Source organism: Cantharellus anzutake, assembly GCF_015039405.1.
Source record: "Cantharellus anzutake strain C23 chromosome Unknown EI90scaffold_41, whole genome shotgun sequence".
NCBI lineage: Eukaryota > Fungi > Basidiomycota > Agaricomycetes > Cantharellales > Hydnaceae > Cantharellus > Cantharellus anzutake.
The window spans coordinates 656,840-677,062 of NW_024066991.1; the positions used below are offsets into that span (position 1 = coordinate 656,840).

The 20,223-nt window shown below is 50.0% G+C and overlaps 6 protein-coding genes across 6 annotated transcripts; 4 read left to right on the forward strand and 2 right to left on the reverse strand.

The window, feature by feature from the left end:
- The first annotated feature begins 2,586 nt into the window (after nucleotides 1–2,586).
- On the forward strand, nucleotides 2,587–4,675 carry EI90DRAFT_1795333 (uncharacterized protein). The gene is made up of 7 exons (XM_039052207.1): nucleotides 2,587–3,028; nucleotides 3,102–3,134; nucleotides 3,202–3,251; nucleotides 3,316–3,544; nucleotides 3,607–3,669; nucleotides 3,733–3,771; nucleotides 3,824–4,675. The coding sequence occupies exons 1-7, from the start codon at nucleotides 2,876–2,878 to the stop codon at nucleotides 4,388–4,390; spliced, it is 1,134 nt and encodes a 377-aa protein (XP_038913572.1). The 5' UTR covers nucleotides 2,587–2,875; the 3' UTR covers nucleotides 4,391–4,675.
- Nucleotides 4,676–7,230: 2,555 nt separating this feature from the next.
- EI90DRAFT_3067925 (uncharacterized protein) lies at nucleotides 7,231–8,914 on the forward strand. Its single transcript, XM_039061060.1, has 8 exons — nucleotides 7,231–7,352; nucleotides 7,408–7,610; nucleotides 7,686–7,718; nucleotides 7,790–7,851; nucleotides 7,917–8,007; nucleotides 8,078–8,128; nucleotides 8,185–8,244; nucleotides 8,312–8,914. The coding sequence occupies exons 1-8, from the start codon at nucleotides 7,343–7,345 to the stop codon at nucleotides 8,660–8,662; spliced, it is 861 nt and encodes a 286-aa protein (XP_038913573.1). The 5' UTR covers nucleotides 7,231–7,342; the 3' UTR covers nucleotides 8,663–8,914.
- On the reverse strand, nucleotides 8,798–11,547 carry EI90DRAFT_2975104 (uncharacterized protein). Its single transcript, XM_039055834.1, has one exon. It carries the CDS (start codon nucleotides 11,350–11,352, stop codon nucleotides 8,920–8,922), a length of 2,433 nt encoding a protein of 810 aa, XP_038913574.1. The 5' UTR covers nucleotides 11,353–11,547; the 3' UTR covers nucleotides 8,798–8,919.
- Nucleotides 11,548–13,257: 1,710 nt separating this feature from the next.
- On the forward strand, nucleotides 13,258–15,263 carry EI90DRAFT_3156220 (uncharacterized protein). The gene is made up of 2 exons (XM_039066042.1): nucleotides 13,258–13,500; nucleotides 13,578–15,263. The coding sequence occupies exon 2, from the start codon at nucleotides 13,630–13,632 to the stop codon at nucleotides 14,905–14,907; it is 1,278 nt and encodes a 425-aa protein (XP_038913575.1). The 5' UTR covers nucleotides 13,258–13,500; nucleotides 13,578–13,629; the 3' UTR covers nucleotides 14,908–15,263.
- An 11-nt stretch (nucleotides 15,264–15,274) lies between these two features.
- Nucleotides 15,275–16,596, reverse strand: EI90DRAFT_3156221 (Bud-site selection protein). Its single transcript, XM_039066043.1, has 3 exons — nucleotides 16,492–16,596; nucleotides 16,005–16,444; nucleotides 15,275–15,945 (listed from the first exon to the last, which is right to left on the reverse strand). Exons 1-3 carry the CDS (start codon nucleotides 16,564–16,566, stop codon nucleotides 15,378–15,380), a joined length of 1,083 nt encoding a protein of 360 aa, XP_038913576.1. The 5' UTR covers nucleotides 16,567–16,596; the 3' UTR covers nucleotides 15,275–15,377.
- Nucleotides 16,597–17,421: 825 nt separating this feature from the next.
- EI90DRAFT_1797790 (uncharacterized protein) lies at nucleotides 17,422–19,583 on the forward strand. Its single transcript, XM_039052210.1, has 6 exons — nucleotides 17,422–17,769; nucleotides 17,827–17,901; nucleotides 17,963–18,175; nucleotides 18,235–18,267; nucleotides 18,347–18,495; nucleotides 18,552–19,583. The coding sequence occupies exons 1-6, from the start codon at nucleotides 17,743–17,745 to the stop codon at nucleotides 19,174–19,176; spliced, it is 1,122 nt and encodes a 373-aa protein (XP_038913577.1). The 5' UTR covers nucleotides 17,422–17,742; the 3' UTR covers nucleotides 19,177–19,583.
- Nucleotides 19,584–20,223: the final 640 nt, after the last annotated feature.

Consider the following 20,223-nt stretch of genomic DNA (forward strand, 5'->3'; position numbering starts at 1 on the left):
TTTACTTTTCATTGGACTCCTATCTATATCGTTCACTCCCCACCGATGGCAGCGACGTCAAAGGGTCTAGTACAGTCGTCAAGTTAACGTGTTATTGGAGCGAATTATGGACTAACGGCGTATAAGCGCTAGGGAGGTACATACAATCTTAGAACGTCTGATCGAGACTACGTTCCAAGAGATCTCACCTCAGTTCCAAGTATGCGAACTGAAGAAAGAGGAAAGAAAATTGCCCGAGCTAGGTGGCTTTCAAGCCATCCTCGACTGCGTCCATCAACATGGACTCTAAAAACGCAAGTTATCGGGCGATCCTGTAGGGAAATGTCCGTGCGCAAGAAATATAATCCGCAGGACTCGAATGAGTAGTTCCACTGCGTACAAATATTCAAGAAACTTCAACACGTACAACAGACCATACGAGTAAGGCATGACGTGTGCAGCCTTTCACGCTGAAAGGAGCGAGGTGGGCGAGTGCGTGGGAAACTTGTCCGCCCTGGAGTGTCACTGCTGCCACCGGACTCCAGCCCATATGACAGCGCAACTGCTGCCCGCGTCACTGCCAACAACGGATTCAACGGGGTGTTCTATCAGTACACGGTCGCGACAGCTAGCTGCGCTTCGGTTTAGCCAACTTCTGTAGACCTGCTGCATCCAACACAATCAAACCGTCCAAACCATTTCCTGACGTTGGTTAGCAGCTGATCATATGAAAACTTCCTGTGGGAAATGTCCCCTAGACGACCAGCTGTGCTTTCTCGGCCTCCCTGCGCCGCGAGACGTATACATCATGATGAGCTGCGGATTATCTCCCCTCTATCGTATGTCGGCGGCGAATGGTGGCCGAGATTTGAACCACCAGGGTGATTAACGAAAGGCAAAGCCCTGGCAAACAACTAAAGCATAACTCCCGCCACATCTATACACAATCGCCCCTCAATTGTCTTGGCAGTTTTGGGAGAAGAGCCAAATTTATGTAACTCAGTTTTGATATTTTCTTGAGTCCGTCTACTTTTCAGCGGACGGAGTCAAGGTGAACCGTTTGAGGCCGGCTCGAAGCCCGGCATAACTCGCCGTTTCGCCCTGAATTCCCCAAGACTTCTTGGTTGCGTGGCCTAGTTGTGATTTGCGCCTTCCCTGCATGCATGCATGCAATTCATGACGAGCTTACCCTACAAGGTTGGCCACCGGTCAGCGGAACGGCATCGCCGGTCTGGTATTGCCCTTTTCTCATGGAACTCAAATAAAACAGTCACTCTACACCCTGCGGGCCGTCCGCGAATTCAGAAGGCCCGAAGTATGTAGTACTATAGTATTATCAGACTAACGCCGAAAGTACAGAAGCCTTCACCTAAATACCTGTGACGCGTGAAACCGAAGCTCATCGCTGTTTTGTTTCCTTCCATAAGGGTGCTTCGAGGTTTTGCTAATCCGTTAGTCCAATGCACGGCGGGCCCATCAGTGGATCTAAACATCGTGCGCTCCTGACAATCGGTGGCGAAACATATCCCCGCCTCACGAAGCTAGCCGATGGTTTCATTCTGGCCGGCTTACAGTGTATTTAACAGAATCTTCGAATCCTCACAACCACTCATTCTATTGGCGATACATCATTGCCGTGTTCGGGAACCATGTTAAGAGGGGTCCGAATGAGCCGGATATTGTTCCAGGTAGATGAAAAGGCAGCTTCAGGCATGAATAGGTCATGTGTGTCGAAACTGGCTCTGCAGTTTGGCTTAATGGACCCTTTCATGCGAATGGCCAAAAGTGGAGCCCTTGACCTACCACGCTTCTGAGGATGGAAGCAATGATGAAATCACCCTTGGATAACGGCGGAACGTGGCTGAGTGCGATTATAGTAGCGGGCCCCGGGGCCACAGTAAGTTAGTTGTGATGGTATGCCAGAATGCACAAATGTTGTCACTGGCGGGCTTGATAAAGTCTTCGAGACTACCGGGGACGGGCTGTCCAAGATTAAGAATGTCACATCAAATGACGATGATTGGACCTGGGGGGGGCGGGAAGATCGAGACACTCCGCAGGAGGGACAGATAACAACGGCAGGTGCTGAGATTACTTCTGAATTGGCCAGGCTTGTTAGGACTGAGCGAAAGAACGCTCTGACGATGATGGCGTCGTGTGTGATCTCACTACGGATCTCAAATCCTAGTCCTATCGCCGCTCAGTCTAAATCTGGATGGTGAGCGCGAACAAATTGCTGACATCTCCCAGGCCGTTGATAGGCATTTGAAAGCAACTTTGCTCTCATAACCCAGTATTCTGATCGACTCCATTTGTAGCGGCTGCGCGGGCTAGGCTGGTAGATACCTATCTCCATTGCATCCAAAGGGCCCACTTTCTGGTTGCCATGCAGGTTTCCGATACATATTACCTGCCCTACCAACCTTCGGCATCCTGAAGAGGTTCCACCAAAAATATAAATACTGAAATTCTGTGCTAATCGATGGCTCGGATGCCGAGGGGTTGACGAGTGTCCCACTTCCCGGCTGGAAGCACCGAAGTGAGTCTTTGAATTGTGTGCCGAATGATTTCAATTTTTGTCTTTAATCTTAACACCGCCACGGTATTACGTACGGCTGGCCAACACGGCAAGCAAGGGAGTCAATGGCCCGCTTCTTTCACTATGTTAGTACAATGCAACATATGGGTGCTCGCTCAGTTGGCATGCAACATCAGCGGCAGACGCGTTGGTCATGACTTTGTCGGAGACTCGGAGTGGCTGTGGCTGTACCGTTGATCATCAGTCAGTTTAACAATTTGTTCCGTCCATCTTTCCGCCGCACCCTCACGAAGCTGAATAAACTTTTCTGTTACCATCCCCAACCACACAGAAAGGGAGAGGAGGGAGAGAGGAAACATGCAAAGATTTGGGTTAATCCCCTGGGCTTTTGCACTCCTGCTCACCTTTCTTGTCGGACGTGTTGCTACGAAATGCACTTTGAACCCACCTCCACTTTCTGATGGTATCATTAATGATCAACAGTTCCAGATTAGCTGGGACAACTGTACTGTGAGTCTGGATGACTTTAATTTCCTTATTCTTCTCCAAATGCCCCAAACTCCGCTGACATGCTGCGCAACAGTCTCCATACTTGATCCAGTTTTGGAACCGTAACGTGTGTTTTACGGTGAACGATTTTCTCATGGCTTCTTACCATCACCCTTTGTGGTGAATAACGACAGAGCACTTCGCTTCTATCAACCTACAACGGCACTGCGACAGCTGTGTATTTGTGCGTGGGGTTTGCCTAGCGACCGCCTCATTCCCGAGTTGTCACTGACTTGCTTGGATTCTAGTACCATTGAAAATGGCGTGGATTACGACGTGTACTTCCTTCTTATAGACGGAGCCGGCGTACAAGTACAGAGCCCAGACTATATCGTCAAAGTTTGTCGTGGAACTTCTGTGTCGTGTATTAGCCAAATAACAATCGTCGTCTATCTTAACTCCCCCCCCCCTTCTGTCTATTTCCAGCCTAATCCTAACGAAGCTAGTATCTCCCAGGCTTCTACCTCGTCCCTGGCTGTAGGTGGTTGTTTCATATTATCACACGACCGACTGGGTACAGTTCTTGGTTCATTTTTCAGACCATCAATTCGATTCGTTCGGTTTCCATCCTCAGTTCGGCTTCCGTGCAGTCGGTTTCGTCGGTAAGTGCTTGTACAGTGGATAATATATTATCAGGATGTGGAAAGCCAACAAATTTATCACAGTTGTCCAGTGAATCTTTGCTCTCGCTTTCATCTTTGGTGGTAAGGGATCTTTTTGTATTTTAGCCATCGATGAACCCTGAACGAACCATAGTCTCTAACCTCAACCTCGACTACGAGCCCATCTTCGTCATTCCCCAGCGAGACAAGTTCCAGCACTACGACTTCAGGTGCCGCGAAACCCTCTAGCGGAAACACGAATGTCGGGCCGATTGTTGGGGGTGTCGTTGGTGGACTGTTAGGACTTTCAGTGATTTCTCTCGCCATCGTATGGTTCCTGCGCCACCATAGGCAAGGGGACTCGGGCGAATTCATAGATCCATCAGTTTACCCAACAACTGCTATGGCCCAAACTGGTCCACCTAAGAACTTATTCGCTGAGGGTTCAAACTTCGAAGATCCGACCCTAAGCAGAAATTATCACGAAGGAGCTCACAATTATAACACAGCAGGTGCTGGTGCTGGGGAGGGAACCTATCATTATCCTCCCGAAGGAACCCTTGGTTTATTCCCGGGCCAGTATGCGGGTTCGACCCAATACGGTCCTACACTATCTCCATATCATCCTGAGGAACGTTTCGGTGGATCCGAAACTACCTCGACTCTAATCCCCCGGCCGCTTCCCGGAGACTCAGTGTATCGAGGTTTACCCCAAGTTTAGCACCAAGCCATCTTCCATACCTACGCCCGAAGGTCCCCTAGTACTACTTAGTACGAACGATGGCATGGATTTACATGGGATGCTCTATTTGTTTTGTTGATTGTCATGACAATTGCATTATACCCTTGTTGGCTGTTCTCCCTCTTTCCATATCCGTTGCTTTCTCTTGCTTTCATTCGGGCTAAGGGGCCCGTCACTTATGTAATACTTAGCTGTATCGATCCAATGTATTCCCTCCTAGGTGACCAACAGCTGTTGCGACCTTCAGAGCTTTTCATGAATTCGTAAGCTAGACTCAATTGAAAGCGATGCACTCCAGAATATTACTGCGATGAGTATATTGCAAGACCCTCTAGATAGCCACGTTCATGTACCACCTGTAATACCGCTGTGAGAAGCACGCCAAAACGGTTTCCTAACTGCAATATTGTCCGAGACCACGAGCACGTGGGCAATCCCACAATTGCCATCAGAAAAGCGCTGTCGATCGTACTCCAATTGGTGCCGCGACCTGATTCTTGATGGAACTATCGATGTGACACACATACATCCAACTAGACCTTATCTCTCTAACTCACTGCCAGACAGTCAACCGAACGGACGCCGAAACGCGATCACCGACCCTTGATTTGCCTCTGACTTGCTGCTGTTCTCGGGTCATCATCAGACCCATTCATCCAAATCGGGAGCGTGGATATCTTTCCCATTTTGCTGTATAACCTGTCTGCCTCGTCGTGGTGCGTCAAATCAGAGATAAGGATAACTAGGGCAGTAAACCTGAGCTCCCTTTCTGAGAGCATACTATAGATGGCGGATCGCTGCTGGGGAGTTAACGTGGGTTTTGGTCCGGCGGGCTTGAAGTGAAGGGGGGTGTGAATGGAGGTGTTATGTAATTGACAGGGTTTTGCAAGGCCAGTTAGGGCCGTAGGAATGTTCTTACGTGTTCAGCAGGGTCAGTATCACCAGCAACAGCGAGGCCGTCCCACGGAACAAAAACTTCGCAACGATAACATGCCTTGTTCTCAAATTTCCTTGTGCCATAAGGCTGAATTGACAAGAATTTGATTGCTTTTCCACGTCGAGGTTGATGATGATGATGATAAATCTATCCCAATACCCTCGTGATGTCGTGGCAGTGCGGCTGTCCCGTCGATACACCGTAGCGTACATGAAGGGGACTTTCTATACATGATGTGTGGGTAGTCTGGTTGGTATCGTCTGGTGTCAGTGATCCTCGGGTTATGTGGTGTCGGTGGGTATTGTCGAGGTGTTGATAAAAGAAATAGAAAATAAGGAAATAATTTATTGTGTTCGTCTCGCCCGTCTCTTCCTCTCCTCCGCCGTTGCTTCGTTCTGTGCTTTCGTGGTCTCTCGTCTACCCGGCTGTCCGGGTTCCTGGGGTCGTGTTCCTCTCCGCGTGGCGGCCGTTGGTCTGGTGTTTGTCACCTGTTCTGGACTTTTTGATGAAGGACGCAAGTCTTTCAATGCCTTTCACTTTTCCTACGAGGGTGTGGAACCTGGTCTGGTTGCCGCGTCCAAGTAGGTGTCTGTGTCTGTACACTCGGGGGCATTCCACTAAAATGTGGGTCCTCGTCTGTGTGGGTTTGCCGCATTGGCACCCTTTGCTCTCCGTTGTTATGCCGAATCGGTGGTAGTATTCGCCGATGTGGGCGTGTCCTGTGCGGAATTGTAGGACTCGGCTGAATGTCTTTCTGTCGAGGTTGCTGAAACGTTTGGTGGGTTTTAGCTTTGGTGCGAGTTGGTTTGCTTCGTAGAAGCCCGATCTCGGGGAGTTCGGGGTGTTTACCCAGCGGTGTGTCCAGGCTTCGGCCATCTCTCTCTTGCGTAGGCTTTCTACGTATGAGAGGGATTTGAAGTTTGGGCGGGCTGGCCTGAGGCAGGCACCGTCTTTGGCTAGTTGGTCTGCTCTCTCGTCGGTATGCCGAGGTGTCCTGGGCACCAATGCAGAGCGATTTTGACGTTCTCGAACTCAGTGAGGATTTTGCAGATTGTCCTTCTGAATTCTCTGGCCAGTTCCTGCGCTTTGTGTGGTTTTCCCTGGAAAACGCGATTCAGTGCACCCGTGTTGTCTGCGTATATGACAATGCGCGAGGGTTTAATGGTGACGTTACCGTCATCCAGGGTTCGTCGGATGTTGACTGCGGCTGTCTTTAGGCCCATCACCTCCGCGTCGTAGGCTTCGACGTGTTCGCCCATGGCACCTTTCTCTTCAAATATGGCCTTGCCGCAGTGGTATCCTACTGTGCCATATCCGGTTTTGGTCCTTCCGTCTTCTTTGTATCGGGAGCCGTCCGAGTATACAAAGAGGAGGTCTGGGTCGTCTTCGCATTCGGTGGTGAATGCCAGGTGGTCATCGGCCCATTCCTGTTTGAATGAGTTGCCGGGTGTGTTGGGCGGGGTGAAGAGTTGGATGCGTTCGGAGATGTCGTATTCGGATAAATCCCATGGGCTTTCGAGGAGGGGGTTGATCCTCTCTGTCCCTGGGAGAATGTGGTTGGCGATCCGGGTGATGCAAGTGGAGAAGCGCTTCCGCGGGTCCGTCTTGTATTTTTTCTGGGGGTTGAACACTGGGAGGGGTGGAGGGGTGGTGGGGTTGGTGAGTCTTCTCTGGTGTGGGTACTCCACGTCGAAGTTGTAGGCAATTTTAATTACTAGCCTCTATTGGAAACAGGTTCCCTGCGTACAGTGACACCCCCATTTTCGGTCTTCAAGGTTCAGAATTCTGCACATGCCCCAGAACGGAGCATGCATAGTACGACGTGGGATGACTCTTCCCTATTGATGAGGAATGGATGTGCAAATGCTTTCTAATATATTAGACTCGAGGATTGATTCACCAAGATGGTCGAGCCTTTTTCCGCATATGTCCTTCGACGAATTCGGTGGTGATCAAACAACGAATAAACCAAAAAAGGGAAGTGTCTGTGCGGGATGGTCAATCGTTGAGTGGTCAACTAAATCCGTTCAAAGCCTTTGTGATTAACGTCTTGCACCAGTCAAGTTGCCCTCGATCCACTTGAACGGTTGGCAAAGGAGTGGTGGTGGGTTAGACATGCTGAAATTCGGCTATGCCAGTGTCCACTGGGCTTCCGTGTTTGTCTTTCTCCTTGGACGTGCCAGCTGCGACTGCATTCTATACCCACCTACTGGCAGTATTTTCAATGGTCGGCGGTTTGAAATCAAGTGGGACAACTGCACTGTAAGTCCTCGCCAAGACCGACCATGTTGTGCTGGCTCCTATTTTATTGGATTCGACTTATATCCGGTTCAACAGCCCCCCTGCCTGTTCCAGATCCGGGGCCATAATGTGTGTCTTGTCCCTAAGTCCGGTGGTTCCTTCGTAGATTCTAATCATTCCTCGCGTGAAACAACGACAAGAGTTCGGGTTTCGATAGTTCAGCAAATATTAACATTAATGGATCCTCAGTAGATCTGTACATGTTGGTGAAACTTGCGGTCGTCTTGCTACACAGTTCCTGCTAATAGGTTTGTAATCGAATACCAGTACTCTCAATAAGTTCGCAGGCTACACCGTGTACTTTGTTTTGATGGACAACGCTGGCGCGCGAATACAAACCATGGACTACTTCGTCAATGTTCGTGATGCTCCTTTGGCACCATGCATTCGGCCTTTGACTTTAATTGCCCGCGCCACCCTATTCCCAGCCTTACCCCAACTTCACTACTACATCTCTGTATCCTACCGTGACAATTTCTGTGAGTCCTTCTCTTAAATTTACCATATGAGCGAATTGAGATTGTCCACTTCATAGCCCAGCATTTCAACTTTGGTATCCATCGGTACTGCACAGGCTGTGAATTCAAACCTCACCGTGAGTTTTGTTTAATGGATAACGCTTGCATTAGAAGGTGGCAGTCCTAACCGTTAATGAATCCTAGTCTCTGAGTTGGAAGACTTCAAGCGCGATCATAACTACCACCACAACCACGAGGGCTGCGACACTCACAAGCACCTCAACCCATAGCGCCACTAGGTCAAGCACGAATGTCGGAGCGATTGTGGGGGGTGTCTTTGGCGGGCTTGCGTTGCTTTCCCTTGTCATCGTATGGTTCCTACTCCGCCGGACGCAGGAAAATTCGGACGAGGCCCGAAACCCGTCGTTTCGCCGGGAAAACGTGGAGGATGCAGAGAAACAGGTCACCCTCCAGACCCGTTCCCCAGCAGTCCGAACCTCAATGGCCCGACTTCCGACGCAGAGCCCATCACGAACGGAGAGGATACAGTTGTAGTGCAGCGCAATAGTTACTGACGACAGGCCAGGAGCGTAAATGGGGAATCCTGCCCCCCAGACCCAGAGTGAACACTTTGTATATTTCGTATTTTGGGCTCACCACCCGTTCGCATTCCTTTCACCTTCAGCCCTCCTTACTACAGTTACCTGCCATTCTTCTCCCTGGACAGGCATCTCATTGTACTACGATGCATTTCTTCCATTACTGACTTCTCTACTTTTTTTACACCTCTTTCTTCGGTTATACAAGACCAATTACTTACACCATTCCTGCACTAATTTTGTCAGGACATCAGTGAGATCCATAATGCTTTGCACCTCAGCCCATTCATCAGCCCCGTGCGCACCGAAACCTTTAGGACCAAATAGCAAGGCAGGGACACCCGCCTCATGAAGCAACGCACAGTCAGTCCATGCCAACAGTTCACCCCTTACAGGATCCTGGTTCAGTACCTGGCGGTAGGCATCCTCGGCGGTTTGAACGAGGGGGTGGTCTGATGAGATTGAGAATGGCGGCCGCGACATCCCCATCTTCAGAGTGTATTGGAAGCCAGGGACTGTAGTAGAAAGGCCTGATAAGATCATCTCAATCTCGCTTTGGACCGACTCGATAGTTTCGCCTTCAATTGTCCGACGCTCCAATGTGATATGACAGGTCGCAGGGTACGATGATGGCTCCTCACCCCCCTTGACGAGGGATGCGTGGACAGACCCTTTCTGTTTTCTTGGACCCTGAGAGAGCCTTTGCGCATATTTGTCGATCTCAACGAGAAAGTACCCCGCTTTCGCAATAGCGTCCACTCCAAGGTCTGGTCGTGATCCGTGCGCTGCCACACCATGGATCACCACTTCTACCCAAACAAATCCACGATGGGATAGTGCGAGTTGCTGGTCTGTGGGCTCGGGAACAATTGCACCATCTGCTCGCCATCCTGCCTCGAGAATTTCCCGAGTTCCGAGACTAGAATACTCCTCGTCAGCAACGCAAGCGACTATAATATCTCCTCGGTGTGACTCTAAAGAGGCATTATAAGCAGCGGCTAAAAATGCTGCCATGCCTGCCTTCATATCGTATGTGCCTCGGCCGTACAACTTTCCATCCTTGATGGCGCCACTGAGTGGATCCTCTGATTGGTTGTAGGAAGCAAGCGAAACCGTGTCCAAATGGCCTGTAAGTAGGATTGATTTTGGCCTAGGCTCCGTTTCAACGAAGGAAGGATGACTTCCAGGGGCTACGCCGACGACTGATGGCCGCCCTTTCGTTCGTTCAAGCCAGTGAACTTCGAACCCATGGTGAAGCAACCAGTCGCGAACGTAAGATGCAATTGCGTTTTCTCCCTCAGATTTTTCACTACCCATAGAAAGATCAGGGTTTGGAGAGGATATTCGTACTAGGGCTTGAGCAAGTTTGACAGGATCAGATATGGCAAGTGGTGATGTGTCCCGAGTCACGTTCTGTCGGTGTTCCCATGTATTGCGGCCCTCCGTGCTCACTAGCACGACAACACTTTGCGCGTCTAACCCCAGTTCATCCTTTCTGTTGTTTCGGACTACTTCAGCCACACTGGGCCCCAGTACGGCGTAAAGTCCCGCAAGAGTTGCAGCACCGCACGGGCCCGAGTCGATCCCAACGTCTTTAAGCATTCCCATCGCCTTGAGTGTAGCAGAATCGTCAACCACCACACTAGCGTCTACAAAGGCTTTCAAGTCAGGGAATGATAATGTAGATGGGGTGCCACAGTTGAGGCCTTCCATGATTGTTCCCTTCGTTAAAACGGATGTAAGGCGACCAGCGTGGAGGGAAGAATTAATGCATGGTGCGGAAGTGGGTTCCACAAGGAAAATTGCGGGGTTCGAGCTCCGAGGATGGCGATAGTGTTGCACAGCGGCGTGCGCGAGGGATCCGACCCCTGCTGGCACAACCACCATGTCCAGTGCGTTGGAGTCAAGCTGCTCATCTACTTCAGAAAATATCGTAGAATAACCGTCCACAATCCAGCCCGGAATCGGAGACGCAGCATCCCCTTCGACGTACGAATCTTGAACTAAGATGGACGTTGTGCGGCTTCCATCGGGTAATGTTGATCCTTCACTAGAGCGTTTACAGGCCTCATACAATGCCCGGTCGTAATCTCCATCGACAAGGATGACTTCGGCGCCTTCGTCCCGGATCATCTTAACCGCCCCTTCGCCTACGCGTTTGGGAACGAAGATGATAGCGCGAACTCGGACCAGCCTAGCCATGACTGCAACAGCCCGTCCATGATTTCCATCAGTTGCTGTGACTAGTTGCAATCTAGATCCAGTTTGCGTCTCCTCATTTCTTATGCATGCTCTGATGGCATCCAGCGGAATGCTCGGATCGGAGGTGTCCAAGTTGAAGCGCAGGACTAAAAGCTTAAAGATTGCCCATGACGCGCCCAGAATCTTGAAGGACGGGAGGCCAGCACGCAGACTCTCCTCTTTTGCAAATATCTGTCCAAGACCGAGCTCGTGTGAGATCGATTGAGGAAGGCGAACCAAGCGGGTAGGGGAGTATTTAGGTAGGTGATGACGGTGAAATTTTCGAATTACGGAAACATCGAGATGAGGCCCGATCGAAGAAGTGCCTACTGATCGATTGAGGTACCAACGAGAGGAATCCGGTTGTTCATTGGGGGACGCGTGAGTTTTTCTCTCAGCCGCCATTAAGTGCTTTCAAGCTTTCCTGAAATACTTGAGAACTGCTACAAGTAATCCTCTAACTTAAGTATAGCGAATCCCATCAATAAACGTACAGGCTGACTCATTCGCACCGTCCAAATTGACGCTGATCTCTGTTTCCAACCATCGATCGATGCCAATATGGTTGTCATGCGAACGACCGTGGGAACACGGGCTCGAGTAAGGCTTCTCAGTATTGTCATCGTCATCGAGGTTGCCCTCAGGACCACATCACCTTGGAAGAGACAGATATCTGAAACTTGGCGTCCACTCTCGTCCTCACGATGAAACTAAACGCAGTGCTGCCGATCTGCAATGAATCCTTGTCACGGTGCTCCACGGTGTTATGCTTGACTTGCTTGTGCTTTTGTCAAATGATCTGCCTCGCTTTCTGAACCCCGTAAACGTAGAGATTTGGGGTTTAATGCGTGGGGGTTATGGCACGTGTGCATGTCATCATGGTCCAGAGCTAGCCACTCTACGGCGCATTCGACGCACAAACTGCGATCATTTGCCTTTTTCCTGTAGCTTTATGCATGCAGTACCTCTTAATTTCTTTTTGTGGGAACTCCCCCTGGAAGGGGGGATGGGAGCTCGATATCTGGTGGGTCACAATAGCTGCGTATTGTATGTCTTTGTATCTGGCGTCATTACGGCGCCCTCCCATTTTATATTTACATTTCGATTATTCATACTACTGCATATCATGTGCACAGGACCTTTTCAATTACTGGTTGGGTGTATCATTGGCCGTGAATTGAGATCGAAGGGCATCACACGTGTTTTCGTTGCTACGCATCGCGAGCGTTTGTAAGAACATCTTTGAGGATGCACTACCCAATCATTCTCGGGTTCTTAGCCGCTTTCTTCCTGTCAGAAAGGAAGATACATGAGGCCCGGGATCGCTTCATGTTTAATTCTATAATTTGAACTTCTGGTTGATGGGCTACTTACTTCTGCCTGGGCGGGCGGCCAACTCGAATCACCCACCCATTGCATCGATCTTGGGGGTGCAATAGCAACGCTCGGGTTTTACGGTTTTGTGTAATTTCGAATTTCGTGTTAGGATCGTCTCAGCTAGACATGTGGCAAGCATGTTATTCTTCTCATCTCATCATTTGTTGGCTTCTTCAGTGTTTGTCCCGGACATCTCTAACGATGATTGAGAATTGTGAACGCTGTCAGTCACTGTGTTGATTGGCAAGGAGCTTTTAAAATGCTCACGCGGCGTGTTCGCGCTATTTAGCTACATCCAAGATGCACACCACCTCAGTCCCGGCAAGTTCCTAACTATAACTGCTCTGGGACATGCCCAGAATAATGTATTAGAATTCTTGGGATCGTAGCGTACGCTGAGGCCAACTCACGTTTGTTGGTGTTGAGTCTAGCGGCGCTCATGATCTACGCTTGTTTCCTTTCTTGGAACAGTCGCAGTGCGCATTCATGGCGCCTGGCTATAAAAGCAGGAATTTTTGGATCTTACGACTTTTCCTCAGTTCACGTACAACGGGACTGAGGTGAGTCTAACCTCTTCTTACTGTATCCTCTATCGATATACTCATTCATGTACTTATACCAGCGATAACTCGCTAGGTGATTCTATATTAGTTCACGTACAACGGGACTGAGCGATAACTCGCTAGTCCTCCATTTTGTCTTATATAATGAACGAGCACTGGCGAACGCAAAGGAAATGGAATCGGCACTATAAACAGAAGTCACACCCAATTTTCCTTCCTGAGCTGCCCTGGTCCCGATGTACTGTAGCTAAATTAAGAATGTGCACATGACACGATGAAGGCAACCGCACAGCCACCACATCAATTGAATCTCAACCGTTACTTCCTACGCAGCCTGAGCACGTCCATCTCTCCTTCCCTCGATCGTCTGGAAACGATCCTTGGCTGGCCCAAACATCGCTCTTTGCTGCTTACCCATCGTTTTAGGGCTGCTTGCCAAAATTGTTTTGATCTCATTGCGCGTTTTTCTGGTTTTTTTGCCAGTTCCGAATTGCAATTGCGAAACGTCGCTACCCTGTTTCCCGAGAGGGTGATAGCTTTCCGTGGTTCCCATCTTACCGCTGAAGCTGGTCTCTTGGGGCCGGGATTGATCAGGCGCTAACACGCCTCACCGGTGAGCGATGATCTGCAGTTGTCTCCACAACAAATCTTTGGATGCTTATATCCGCTTTTTGTTTTGTACCTGTGCAGACTGTTTACCAGAGGGCGCGCTCTGGGAACGACACCACTTTACTGCTCCATCATGAGTCTCAACGAGAATCAAGGTTCGATGCATCCTGGCACCCCGTCAAGGTTGCCATTCACTCCTCAAGGAGGGTCTGTTCCTTCAAAAACCGGCGGACTCGGATCTATTACAGGTGAACATGAACACCATTATTCCTCCGTGGATCCTCCAGGCTCCATCCCTTCAGCGGCTGAAGTAGAGGCTATGGTCCTTCGGCCCCATCCAGCAGAGAGCAGCGTACGCTTGCCCCTCCCCGCGTCATCTTCGAGCACCTCTTTGCCCCACTCCTATTCCACATCTCCGCCTTCCGATTACTCGACCTCTAGTGGTAACTTGCTCAATTACTTGCTCGCCAAATCCGGGAGGACTGTCCACCAGTCTCACGTATTTGGCGTGCATCTCTCGACAATTCTTCGACTCGCGTTCATCATCTTCGCGCTGATAGGGATAGTGGTGGGATGGGTGCTCACCATTATGCTCGTAGAATATCTCCGCAAGAATCCCAACACCAATACTTCAAACGACAACACCGCAGTATCAGATTCTTCGACGACGCAATCTGTTGTTTTCATTCATATTGCTTTTGCGATCATTGCCCTACTCCTCCTTATCCTACTGGAACGGACAATCTTCATCGCTCGCGCCCAGAGATACTCAATGCTCCATCCTGAAGTGGTTTCGGCCTCTCTAGGAGATAGATTAGGCACAACAGCGGCGAGCATCCCTCTCGCACCATGGGCAAGGCCTCCATTACCAACGTATGCGGCTGCGATAGGATATAGAGGGACAGGAGATGTAGAGGATGAAGAAATTATGGGGCCGGCTCCGCCGGAGTATGGGAACACAAGAGGAAGCACTTTATTGCTTTCAGGGCCTGCCTCGGCCGCCTTGAGAATGGGCGATACTGGCAGAAGTGCCACAAGCGTGAGGACTGTTCCGTTAGCTAGATCAGGATCGAGGACCAGTACACGCGCAGGAGGTAGGAATCTTAGTTTGGGGGAAGAGGGAGAAGGCGACCGTACATGGACAAATGAGAGAAGGATGTCGAATATGGATTTGCTGATGCGGGCTCGGAGGCTGGAGGAATCCCTTGTTGCGCTCGAGCACAGTAGTGCCGGTCAAAGCATTGCCGATGTCAGCGATGCAGCTGAGTCTACGACGCAAGTCGCGGCTGCAGGCAATACAAAATCCAGGATGAGTGGAGGGAGTGGAGATAGAAGTAGTGTCTATGAGAATCTCCGTTATCCTTCAGTGCAAGCACCGCCTCAGGCTGCTTGCAACTTGCGACCTCGATAGCAGACATGTCTGGATGCCTGGTGAAGCATGGACTCTGATCTGGTTTATGTACGAGTAAGATATACCATTTATTTTGGATTCGTAGGTTACCAGTCTGGGGTAACCCCATTACTATTACTATCTACAACCACGGGGCATTCAGATGACGACGGTTTGAGAATCGGCCGATGACAGCAATTATGTTAGGCGGGTACTGAGTGTAGACCCAAATTTGAAAGGATGACATTTGGAATGAGAGTGTGGAGATGGCTCTTAGCAGGGGGTCCTCCATACCACCCCATGTACGACGGACAGGGTCGCTCGTACTGATACTCTGATCACCTCGCTTGCACATGATTCGTAGACGACGAAACTTCATATGCACGGTCTCGGACTAATGAAGTTGATTAAGTTGAATTCGCGAAATGTAGATGCTGCGACAGGTCATGACATTACGAACAAATCAAAGAGCAACAAGTAAAACTGCTGAATTAATCAAACTTGATCTTCTTCCCTCCTGATCGGCCTGAGAGTGTAGCAGACATCTGCTGCGACTCCCTTTGTTTCGCTATTCTCTTCGCCTCCCAAGAGGGATGGAGTTCGTTAGTTTGCGTTGAACCTCTCCCTCTCCCTGTCCCCCTCCCACTTCCTCTTTGGCTGCCTCTGTCATTCCCCCTTGCCCCGAAGCTACCACGGCCAGAAGAAGCACTCCTTCCATGTCCTCGACTTCTCCCCGACTCCTCATCACGACCCCTCCCGTAATCCTGCATCCTTCCGCGACCTCTCCCCTGTCCTTGTACACTTCCACGACCTCTCTGATCGTCCTGACCTCTGCCTCGACCTCTGCCTCGACCTCTGCCATAGTCCTGACCTCTTCCTCGACCTCTCCCTTGCCCTCTTCCGTAGTCCTGACCTCTCCCCCGACCTCTCCCGTATTCCCGACCCCTCTGATAATCCTGACCCCTCCCTCGTCCAGTCCCGCGGCCTCTTCCACGAGTTTGGGGAGTCTCCTGCTTTTGCAAGTGGTTTGCGGATTCGCCATACGTCCTTTCCCATATCCTGTTTGGATGCAGAAACCATTGGCGAAACGTGAAAGGTGAACATCTTCAAATACTTACGCTTGCCGTTTGCGTTGGCCGAGCCTGTTCTTCTTTTTGGGAGGGTCAATGTCATCTATGTCAGAACCATAGTCTCCCTGGAGGAAGCCGCCGTTGAGAGCAGGGAGATAACGGGAGGATGGACCCCCAAGGTCATCTTCGCTGTCTTCAGATATAGGTATATCGGGGTCTATGGCAATATCATCTGAATTCCACTGAGATTCTGCGTCGGAATTGGAACCAGGGCCAGGGCCGTCAGACACGTTTGACGGTGGGGCAAGTTTCGCGCGTTTTGACGGCTGGAGATCTGATGAACCGGAAACGGAGCCCGATTCCCAACCAGCTGCATCAGCAGCTGCTTTTTCCTCGTCTGATAATAATTCGCATTCATCGACTATGCCATCATCAATTTTGCTGGCTAGGTCGCCTCCGCCGTTGGCGGGTGAGGGCGTCCCTTGTTCCTGCCATACGTCATCAATACTAATCCAGAAGGTAGCGTACCACCTACCCCGATTTCATCCCACTTTCTCTTTTTAGAAGTTATTTGGAGGTCCGAGGAGTGATGTGAACTGGAATCTGACATGAAGTTGAATTTTAAGCGCCGAGTCCCGCTTTTTCTGGTAACTTCCGACTGAATAAGTCGGTGCCGCCACTCTCCTTTGGCAACCACGGCTTACGATGTTTATCGCACATAGGGAAGAATATAGCAGCATCACTCACAAGGGAGCAAGATGGACGCGGAGAGAAAAGTAGCGAATCCCAGCACGAATCTCAGTGAATGCAGCACGGTGAATCGTGCTCCCTTCTCGTGTCTCACATGCCTTTTCGCTCCTTCAGTCTTTTCTGACGCGCTGATTTCCCCCACCAGGGGGTTAGGGAGAGTATCCCGAGGGATCGTTACGCGAAAAAGCTGTGGATTAACTTCCAACCGCCAGGATTGTCAACGCATTCTACATTCAATTCCTTGCGTACAGATTCCAACATACACCCCTCATCCCGTCCTCGTGAAGGCACCGTCGATGAATTCCACATTAACCATACAATGGGGTTTCTACGCGTCAGTTACTAGATTGTTACTACTCCTACTCAGCTGTTCAGTATTGAGGAGGCCTTCGCTGGAAGACACGCCGAGGAACATTTGAAGGAGGGTTTTTCTCGTAGGTTCCGGGGCAACTGACAGTGTTCGTTAGTATGGATTCCTATAGTCGAATTGTATGTCCGTGACGAGAGGTAAGATCAGGCCACCCGCTGAGACTGGTAAACTTATCGCAACTTGAGATTGCATTGTGAGCCCTAGTGGAAAATCGGAGATTTCCTGGAGACTTCTCGGAGAATTCCGTTTGCGGTGGCGCAATCAGACAAGGATTCTCAGAGCTAAGAATAATATGCTGCACGCTTGCAATCCCGCGTAATCGCTCCTGTACCCTGTGTAGCAATAGGTGCCTCCCGGTGCCATTGGCAGCCCCCGTGAGAGGGTATTTAATTGCCATCAGACCAACGTTGTAGTTGCAGCCTTGGCCTATTGGACCTATATAGTTATAGAGGCTGCGGGTGGCGTCGATACGCAAAAGCCCGAGCTTCCCTTGAGATAACTCGTAATCTGATGCCCTTGACTCGCTCATCTCCAGTACGGAACGAGGCAAATGGACCCTTCATCTTGCGGCCACATAACCGCATAAGGAACATCCTGAAGATTCCCCATTGATAAGTTGCTTGGTGAACCCGTGCCCGTTCTTCTGCTCTTGTCGTCTTTCCATCGATGGCGCAGACCATGGGTTGGTCGGAAGTCAGTTCATCCTCCGATTTGTGTCGACAAATGATTATAACTTGGCCCGCCTACTAGGATCGATTTGTGTCACCTCCTCCGGCATTCCTAGTTTGCGGGGCCTGCATAGAAATCCTTCGCGACCCTGTATTCGTACGTGTATTGGTCAACGCCCACGTTGCCAACGTTTAGGGTGTCCATTGGACTCCTATAGATCTGCTCTGAGTTCCACCTCGTCTGTCGTGGATGCTTCCATGCTTCATACCACTGTCCAATTTGCCGTCGAGTTGTTCACCACAATGATCGTCCTCAAATGGACATCAATCTTTCAAGACTTATCGACTCGCTTATTATTCGATGTTCTAGCTGGAAAGAAGGATGCAACTGGACCGGCAGCATCCGTGTCGAGAGCAGTCATCCTCCTAACGTCAGTTTTATACGTACACCGTGTTAAAGCCTCATAACTCCTCCCTTCCCCTATTGTAGTGTGGCTTTCGGGGAATAAAGTGCCAAAACCAGGTAGGTAAGGGGATCCATAGACACTGCCAATGGGATAAGGCGGCATGTCGCCTGACTTTTATCGCTTGTACTGCATCAGAGATGCAGGAAGTTTCCCCCAGTACGCGATTTGGACCCACACATGAGAGATCGTCCGCACACGGCATGCACCAATGCACCTTTCCGTGAGGCGTTGCATAATTCGGGGAAGACGTTCAAGCACGGCTTAGTCCATCACCCCTGCAATCTGTTAGTAATCGTTTTCCACAATGCTTCTGTTTCATGAAGAGGTTCTTTGGTTGTAGGTTCAAATGTGGTGTTGTTGACATCGCCGCACAGGAACAACACTATGGAAAAATTCATTCCGAACTTGATTTTCTCCGTACCCGAGTGGCCAAGCTCGAGTCTATACTTCATATGAACGTCGGTGGCAGGGAAGCCATAAACACCGATTTCGGAGGGTCTGGAGGTCTGGTTACGCGCGAAGGGTCAACCTCCCACGCTAAAAGGTGGGACCTAAATCACCGCGAACCTTTCACTCAAACGACGAATGCGGAGGACGAAAGTACGGCGGTCAAACCCAACCACCTGAGTGAGGGACCTCGCAAGCGTGCACGAGTTCAAAGCCTCTACGATACAGTGGCGTCACTCACGTCGAATGTTTCCATCCTGCCATCTACGCTTGCCACGATGGACGATGATGAAGAAACAGCTTTGATTGTATCGAAGCTGGATGATGATGATTCCCTCGAGCCCCCTGACGGACAGGGAAATAAGAATGAGGGATCGGTTCCGAATACGTCGGGTGAGACGAAGCCTGGTGGAGTCACCAGCGGTATGCCCGCTGACCTTACCTCTCATGATAACGCTTCTCGCGACCAATTAGCAAACGCCAATGGGTCTTCTCCAATTGGATCATATTGCCTTTGACTTATAACTAGAATGGCCGACCCAGCGATGGTTTTATTCCAAGACCAATTTTTCTGGCACGTCGTCACGGTGTTTGCGATTGATATTCTATCTAGATATACCATTAATGGCGTCCCACTATCTCAAGTGGGTCTGTCTCACCTATCGATGAACTTTCGAAATTTGCTGTTTTTGTGCCACTCCATTGTTCTTCTTGCTCCGATACATTTGGTCGTGAACGCTTTTGTCTGTTTATTTTCGTTTGTAATCCTCGTTAAAGAACAATACGACTTCGCTCGGCCCCAAAACTTGGTAGAGCGATTGTACCCACTCCTCGACGATTGGAGTGAAATATCCGGACTTGCCCCTCCATGGCGGGCGGACTACAAAGCGAAAATCCAACATCGCTAACTCCTCAGCAGTTAATTCCAAGCGTGAAAAAAAGTCCCTGGCCTAGAACCTGAGCCACCAGCCACCACTGAGCCATTAACGACCAGCACTCCCAGAAACCGAGAATGAATCCTCTCGACGTGTGCTTTGGCTCAGCAATTCACACTGGACAGACCGTCTAGTTGCCTTTATCGTTGAGAACACCAACATCCGCTTGAAACTGTTTGGGGATTCTACCAAGTTGGCTGCGCCTGAAGAAATCAAACACGAAGTCAATATTGTTAATTGAACATTGAATGTCAATGCAAATGATGGAAGAGCGGGGGGGGGGACAATACAGGGTTAAGTTGCCAGTGTTCGAAAAATGAGAAGCTATCGTAAACAAGATGTTATTATCACAGCATCACAGCCAAACTCTGTGCACGATATCACATTGTCATTAGATATCGTGCTCTCAGCTCACGCATCATACTTATACACACTTCTGTGTGGTACAAAGGAAGAACAAAGGCCAAAGCGTCAGGATGATAATGCTTCCCACAATAACTATAACAACAAAGGGCATCAGAATGCCACTTCAACACAAGACTCATTGAAGGCCTCCATATGCCCAACCACCCAAAGCACATGAGCTAATCATCCGGGACCTGGCTGTCAAGGCCGTCAGTTGCGCAAAGG

Bases quoted from the DNA above. Each gene is read 5' to 3' on its own strand.
- EI90DRAFT_1795333 (XM_039052207.1), top strand. From the start codon at position 2,876: ATGCAAAGATTTGGGTTAATCCCCTGGGCTTTTGCACTCCTGCTCACC. The intron at 3,252-3,315 runs GTGCGTGGGGTT...CTTGGATTCTAG, and splicing joins ACTGCGACAGCTGTGTATTT to TACCATTGAAAATGGCGTGG. The intron at 3,670-3,732 runs GTAAGTGCTTGT...AATTTATCACAG, and splicing joins CCGTGCAGTCGGTTTCGTCG to TTGTCCAGTGAATCTTTGCT.
- EI90DRAFT_3067925 (XM_039061060.1), top strand. The intron at 7,611-7,685 runs GTAAGTCCTCGC...CCGGTTCAACAG, and splicing joins TCAAGTGGGACAACTGCACT to CCCCCCTGCCTGTTCCAGAT. The intron at 7,719-7,789 runs GTGTGTCTTGTC...AACAACGACAAG, and splicing joins TCCAGATCCGGGGCCATAAT to AGTTCGGGTTTCGATAGTTC.
- EI90DRAFT_2975104 (XM_039055834.1), bottom strand. From the start codon at position 11,352: ATGGCGGCTGAGAGAAAAACTCACGCGTCCCCCAATGAACAACCGGAT.
- EI90DRAFT_3156220 (XM_039066042.1), top strand. From the start codon at position 13,630: ATGAGTCTCAACGAGAATCAAGGTTCGATGCATCCTGGCACCCCGTCA.
- EI90DRAFT_3156221 (XM_039066043.1), bottom strand. From the start codon at position 16,566: ATGTCAGATTCCAGTTCACATCACTCCTCGGACCTCCAAATAACTTCT. The intron at 16,445-16,491 runs GTAGGTGGTACG...GACGTATGGCAG, and splicing joins GAAAGTGGGATGAAATCGGG to GAACAAGGGACGCCCTCACC. The intron at 15,946-16,004 runs GTAAGTATTTGA...GCATCCAAACAG, and splicing joins GGCCAACGCAAACGGCAAGC to GATATGGGAAAGGACGTATG.
- EI90DRAFT_1797790 (XM_039052210.1), top strand. From the start codon at position 17,743: ATGGCGCAGACCATGGGTTGGTCGGAA. The intron at 17,770-17,826 runs GTCAGTTCATCC...CCCGCCTACTAG, and splicing joins AGACCATGGGTTGGTCGGAA to GATCGATTTGTGTCACCTCC. The intron at 18,176-18,234 runs GTCAGTTTTATA...CCCCTATTGTAG, and splicing joins AGAGCAGTCATCCTCCTAAC to TGTGGCTTTCGGGGAATAAA.